Source organism: Pristiophorus japonicus, chromosome 22 (assembly GCF_044704955.1).
Source record: "Pristiophorus japonicus isolate sPriJap1 chromosome 22, sPriJap1.hap1, whole genome shotgun sequence".
Taxonomy (NCBI): Eukaryota; Metazoa; Chordata; class Chondrichthyes; family Pristiophoridae; genus Pristiophorus; species Pristiophorus japonicus.
This window is the reverse complement of record NC_091998.1, coordinates 1,248,739-1,255,301: the sequence shown is the minus strand read 5'-3', so window position 1 is coordinate 1,255,301 and position 6,563 is coordinate 1,248,739. Positions and strand designations below refer to the sequence as shown.

Sequence of the window (6,563 nt, the reverse complement as noted above, 5' to 3'; positions counted from 1 at the left end):
GGGGGGGGGGGGAGGGGTCAGTGGGTGAGTGACCCGGGGGGGGGGGAGGGGTCAGTGGGTGAGTGACCCGGGGGGGGGGGAAGGGGTCAGTGGGTGAGTGACCTGGGGGGGGGGGCGGGGGGGGAGAGGAAAGGGGTCAGTGGGTGAGTGACCCGGGGGAGGAGTGGTCAGTGGGTGAGTGACCGGGGGGGGAGGGGTCAGTGGGTGAGTGACCCGGGGGGGGGAGGGGTCAGTGGGTGAGTGACCCGGGGGGGAGGGGGTCAGTGGGTGAGTGACCGGGGGGGGAGGGGTCAGTGGGTGAGTGACCCGGGGGGGGTGGAGGGGTCAGTGGGTGAGTGACCCGGGGGGGGGGGGGGGGGGGAGAAGGGGTCAGTGGGTGAGTGACTCGGGGGTGGCGGAGGGGTCAGTGGGTGAGTGACCCGGGGGGGGGAAGGGGTCAGTGGGTGAGTGACCTGGGGGGGGGGGGGGGGGGGGGGGAGAGGAAAGGGGTCAGTGGGTGAGTGACCCGGGGGAGGAGGGGTCAGTGGGTGAGTGACCGGGGGGGGGAGGGGTCAGTGGGTGAGTGACCCGGGGGGGGGAGGGGTCAGTGGGTGAGTGACCCGGGGGGGAGGGGTCAGTGGGTGAGTGACCGGGGGGGGAGGGGTCAGTGGGTGAGTGACCCGGGGGGGAGGGGTCAGTGGGTGAGTGACCGGAGGGGGGGAGGGGTCAGTGGGTGAGTGACCCGGGGGGGGGGAGGGGTCAGTGGGTGAGTGACCCGGGGGGGGGGGGGGAAGGGGTCAGTGGGTGAGTGACCTGGGGGGGGGGGGGGCGGGGGGGGAGAGGAAAGGGGTCAGTGGGTGAGTGACCCGGGGGAGGAGGGGTCAGTGGGTGAGTGACCGGGGGGGGGAGGGGTCAGTGGGTGAGTGACCCGGGGGGGGGAGGGGTCAGTGGGTGAGTGACCCGGGGGGGAGGGGTCAGTGGGTGAGTGACCCTGGGGGGGGGGGAGGAGGGGGGGCACTGTGTGTCCTTGCCCGGTGCTTTGCCAGCTAATTAAACGCGAGGGTGCTACAATCTGTCTTCCTGCTGAGTGCAGTCGGTGGGTGAAAAGGTTCAGAAAAACCAAAACAGAAGCAACTTTTGTCCTGGTCGATAACCCCTGCCTAACCCCTCCCTTGCCCCTAAACCCACACTGCCCCTAAACCCACACTGCCCCTCCCTCGCCCCTAAACCCACACTGACCCTCCCTCGCCCCTAAACCCACACTGACCCTCCCTCGCCCCTAAACCCACACTGACCCTCCCTCGCCCCTAAACCCACACTGCCCCTCCCTCGCCCCTAAACCCCACACTGCCCCTCCCTCGCCCCTAAACCCACACTGCCCACCCTCGCCCCTAACGCCACACTGACCTTCCCCCCCCTCCCCCGGTGCCATCTCCACTGTGTGCCCAAACACTCTTCTTCAATCAGATTACAATACTTACCCCAAGAGTCAGTAATTAAAGTTTTATTCTACTGAAATGTGCAGTAAAATCCGCACCAATTCTGGCTGGTACTTTCCCTTCTTTATTCAGCCCAGTTTTGGTGATCTGATTGTTGGTACATCCTTTTTCCTGTCCGAGAACTGGCTGCTTAGAATAAAAAAAAGACTCACCGAGAGAGTTCAACTTGGTGCCGGAGAATGGGATGTCTCCAATCTCTGAACACAAGGCCACACCTCTGCCTGCACTCTGCTCCTGGATTGCATCATCCAAGGATGCAAACTTGTTGCACACAATAGCATCCACACTGATGGGCCGGTTAATCCTACTGTTGGCCTCCAGTAGTGAGGTCACACTGTCCCTCTCGGCTGGTTTCAAAGTCTCGGCAGACTGTGGGCCCTTGGCTGGAGCTGGATTCCGCGACGAGACAGGTAGAGAGTCATCATCGCTGTCAAACCCAAATGGGTCCTCTGACAACTCCGCTTCGATGTTCTGCCGCTTGGGCAGTTCCACCGGTTCCGGTTTCACGTTGGGTCTCTTCTGAGCTTTAAAGGTAGTCTCCCCCCATTTGGTGCTTATTTTCGCTCGCTTACCAGAGAACACCTCATCGAACTTCGAGTTGCCAGTGCTCCCTTTCTTGCTATAGGTTTTCCCATATCTTGATGTCATGTTGACACCTCTTTCATATTCCCTGCAATCAAAAGATATAAACAGGTCAATAAAGTGCACATGGTTGTTCTTCAATTAGCAGCCGTATACCTTCCGACTTTACGTGGTTAGAGTCACACCTTGGAGCTAGTTTTAAGTAACTGTCTTTGCCAAGAGGTGCATCCGTGTGAACTTTTCCATTTCCTGCACTAACAATCTTAAGGCTCTTGTCAGATACATGGTCTGTGTTGAACCACTTGCAGTCTTGTGAGTAAAGCTCGTGTACCACACTCCTTCACACAATCTGGAACTCCACAAAAAGCTGCTGAGGCCAGGGAGGGTCAATCAAATTTCTAAACGAAGTGATTTTTGTTGGGAAAGGGCATTAAGGGCTATGGAACCAAGGCGGTCGATGGAGTTAAAATGAAGATGAGCCATGATCGAATTGAACAGTGGGGAGAGGTTTGAGGGGTCAAGTGGCCTCTAGGTTTCCACTCATTTCAAGGAGCCCCGATTTAATTCCATTCCAGTCTGTTGAGTGTAAAATGAGTTTGGGGGCTTAGCCCCACAGAACAATACTGTCTCTAATTTGGCAAAAGCACCAATATCCTTCACATTGATGAAACCTGCATTTTAAACCAAGAATCCTAATCTCTCAGTATTTATCACACAAACTTATCATGTTGTCTATACTGAACACAAGTTTTATTATTTTCAGTTACACTAAGCTACACAGCAGCCAGCAGCTTCACAAGGAGGACTTGCAGTATTCGGGAGCATGGATGGAGCTACTTTTGTGTAGCAGTGGGGACCGTGGGAATCAAAATCCTCACCATCTGAAAAACTTTGATATTTTGGCATTCTTTATGGAGTTGAATTTCAAACTCGGTCCCCCCACAGGAATTTACGCACGAGATGGGCAAAGTGGTGACAAAGTGTGAATCAGATACTGACTGGCAGCACTGCGACCACACACATTTTACCAGCTCAGGTCTGCCCTGCAACAGCGACCTATAAATGGCTGATGCTGCTGATTCGAGGACTGCGATAGGTTTCAGTGGGGTTGGAACACAGGACAGTGACCAGCACATTATAAACAGTGAATGACTGCTGTGTAAAAGCAGTAGCCTCGGCCGAATAATGCACCATGTTTGAGGGGCACAGTAAATCTAGTCGCGTAGAATCTTCATTTTCTACCCATCAGCAGACCACCAATACAGCATTAGATTCACAACAAATCTAAATATACTGGCTTCCACACAATAACTGGCCAACACAGGGACCTTTCCCTGAGGGGTGAACAAGTAATGCCATTAGTTCAGAATAAACAACACCCCAGTACAGACAATGGCCAGGAGCAGAGCGCCTTGTGTATATGGCCTTTGCAACCCCCCAGCCCCGCCCCCAACACCACATCACCTTGTGCTAAATTTTCTTGCTGGTTGTTGAAAAGTTCTACCTACAAACACAAACATTTCTCCATCCAAAGATGGAGAGACATTGAATCCAACACCTTCTTCCTTGTACTACATTTAGCGTTGGGCACTCAGCCCCTCGAACCTGCTCCGCCATTCAATAAGATCATGGCTGATCATTCCCTCGGTACCCCTTCCTGCTTTCTCTCCATACCCCTTGATCACTTTAGCCGTAAGGGCCATATCTAACTCCCTTTTGATTATATCTAACGGACTGGCCTCCACAACTTTCTGTGGTAGAGAATTCCACAGGTTCACAACTCTCTAAGTGAAGAAGTTTCTCCTCATCTCGGTCCTAAAGGGCTTACCCCTTATCCTTAGACTGTGACCCCTGGTTCTGGACTTCCCCAACATCAGGAACATTCTTACTGCATCTAATCTGTCCAGTCCCATCAGAATTTTACATGTTTCTATGAGATCCCCTCTCATTCTTCTAAATTCCAGTGAATATAAGCCTAGTCGATCCAGTCTTTCTTCATATGTCAGTCCTGCCATACCGGGAATCAGTCTGGTGAACCTTCGCTGCACTCCCTCAATAGCAAGAATGTCCTTCCTCAGATTAGGAGACCAAAACTGTACACAATATTCCAGGTGTGGCCTCAACAAGGCCCTGTACAACTGCAGTAAGACGTCCTTGCAGTCTTATGGGCTCAAGTTGAAGGACTCGAGTACAAAAATCTGGACTTGACACTCCAGTGCAGTACTGAGGGAGCGCTGCACTGTTGGAGAGGCAGTACTGAGGGAGCGCCGCACTGTCGGAGAGGCAGTACTGAGGGAGTGCCGCACTGTCGGAGGGGCAGTACTGAGGGAGCGCCGCACTGTCGGAGGGGCAGTACTGAGGGAGCGCCGCACTGTCGGAGGGGCAGTACTGAGGGAGTGCCGCACTGTCGGAGGGGCAGTACTGAGGGAGCGCCGCACTGTCGGAGGGGCAGCACCAAGGGAATGCCGCACTGTCGGAGGGGCAGCACTGTCAGAGAGGCAGTACAGAGGGAGCGCCGCACTGTCGGAGGGGCATTACTGAGGGAGGTGTCATCTTTTGGATGAAATGTTAAACTGAGGTCCTGTCTGCTCTCTCAGGTGGATGTAGAAGATCCCTTGGCACTATTTCAAAGAGGAGCAGGGGAGTTCTTGGCCATTATTTATCCCTCAATCAACATCATTAAAAATAGATTATTTGGTCATTATCACATTGCTGTGTGTGGGAGCTTGCTGTGTGCAAATTGGCTGCTGCGTTTCCTACATTACAACAGTGACTACATTTCAAAAAAAGTACTTCATTGACTGTAAAGCGCTTTGGGACATCGCAATAGTGGGTGAGTATATTATTTGCACTATATCTGGAATAAATGTGTAAACACGGGTGGATTGTTAAATCGACCCAGACAGATTCAGGACCAAGGTGAAGTCCTGTGTAGGCCAGAGCGGGTAGTAGCAGTAAGCTCATTAGTGAACCAGTTGGGTTTTTAAAAATCCAGACATTTACATGGTTATTATCTGGTGCCAGCATCAAATTACCAGCTTTACTGATGAAGTTGCAGAAATGAATTGAATGAATTGGGTGAAGTAATGTGCTGAAAGAGAAAGGATCTAATGGTCTGGACCTACGCCTGGCTGTCACGCCCCATGACGGAGCCGATGGTTCGAAGGCCAAACCAGAGGATACCAGAAATGGGCAAATATCGTGGCCTTGGCAGCACCGGGAACTGAACACGGGAGTGACCACCGAGCACAGAGACCATCGGACGGGGGCATTAGAGCCAAAACCTCTCCGCCTTGCCCTCCTCCTTTACGACGCTCCTTAAAACCGACCTCTGTGACCAGGCTTTGGGGTCACCTGTCCCAACGTCTCCGGGTCTGGCTCGGTGACGCGTTGTGTTTGATTTACGCTCCTGTGAAGCGACGTGGGATGTTTCACCATGTTATAGGCGCTACGCAAATACAGGTTGTTGTTGTGTCCAATTCTAGTCTCCTGTGGGGCTGGGGCTGAGCGCGAATCCCAGGACGGGGGGGAGGGGACCATGAGGGAGTGGGGAGAGGGGGGGGGAGGGAGTGGGGAGAGGGGGGGGGGGAGGGAGTGGGGAGAGGGGGGGGGAGGGAGTGGGGAGAGGGGGGGGGAGGGAGTGGGGAGAGGGGGGGGGGGAGGGGACCATGAGGGAGTGGGGAGAGGGGGGGGAGTGGGGAGAGGGGGGGGGGAGGGGGACCTGGAGGAGAGAGATGGGGGGAAGGGGGGGGGGAGGGGAAGGGGAAGGGGGGGGGGAGAGACGGGGGGGGGAGGGGAGAGACGGGGGGGGAGGGGGGGGAAGGGGAGGAGGGGGGGGGAGAGACGGGGGGGGGAGGGGAGAGACGGGGGGGGAGGGGGGGGAAGGGGAGGAGGGGGGGGGAGAGACGGGGGGGGGAGAGGGGGGACCGGGGGCTCCCCCGGGGACATGGGGCGGGCTGACGGTTCCGGGGTATCCCCCCGCCCCCGCGCTCCTGTGCGCCCCCCGGGCCCTCTCTCCCCCCGGCCTCCGCTCTCTCCCCCCTCCGGGGTCCGGCCCTCCTTCCTCGCCCTCCCCGGGGCCGGGCCCTCACTCACCCCCGGCCGCCGCCGCTCTCTCCCCCCGGGCTGAGCTCGGGCCTAGCTCCTCACCGCCATCGCCGCCGCTCACCTCACCGCTCTCCGCCAATCGCCGCGCGTCTTCCTCCCGCCGCGCCACCCGCCCCTGAGCGCCGCGCTGATTGGCCCGGGCCGCCCGCCGCTTCACCAATCGCAGCCCACTCGCCGCAAAGTGAGGTAAAGTGCCGCGCAGCCTGCCGGGAGTTGTAGTGCGGCTGCTACGGGTCAGAGGTGACGCGGTGCGCCGTGGCTCCTGGGAAATGTAGGCCGGGCGATGCAGGAGCAGCTTCCGGTTCCAGTTCCCACCCATCCGCGACACACCGTCAAAAGCTCGGACCAATCAGCAGACAGAAAATCAGCACGTGATGAGTACCGGATGTATGTCGT

General features: G+C 56.6%; 1 protein-coding gene across 5 annotated transcripts in view; it reads right to left on the bottom strand.

Moving 5' to 3' along the window:
* Positions 1-6,247, bottom strand: part of LOC139234813 (wings apart-like protein homolog) — a 156,420-nt gene extending 150,173 nt beyond the window's left edge. Inside the window, exons 1-2 of one of the 5 annotated variants that reach the window (XM_070865512.1) lie at positions 6,229-6,247; positions 1,631-2,148 (exon numbers count right to left, since the gene is read on the bottom strand). In XM_070865512.1, coding sequence (XP_070721613.1) covers positions 1,631-2,126 — 496 coding nt within the window. In that variant the 5' untranslated portion in view covers positions 2,127-2,148; positions 6,229-6,247. Of the gene's footprint in view, positions 1-1,630; positions 2,149-5,389; positions 5,504-6,155 lie in introns of those variants that run through there. The other 4 variants (XM_070865510.1, XM_070865509.1, XM_070865513.1 and 1 more) reach the window with 4 other exon arrangements.
* Positions 6,248-6,563: the final 316 nt, after the last annotated feature.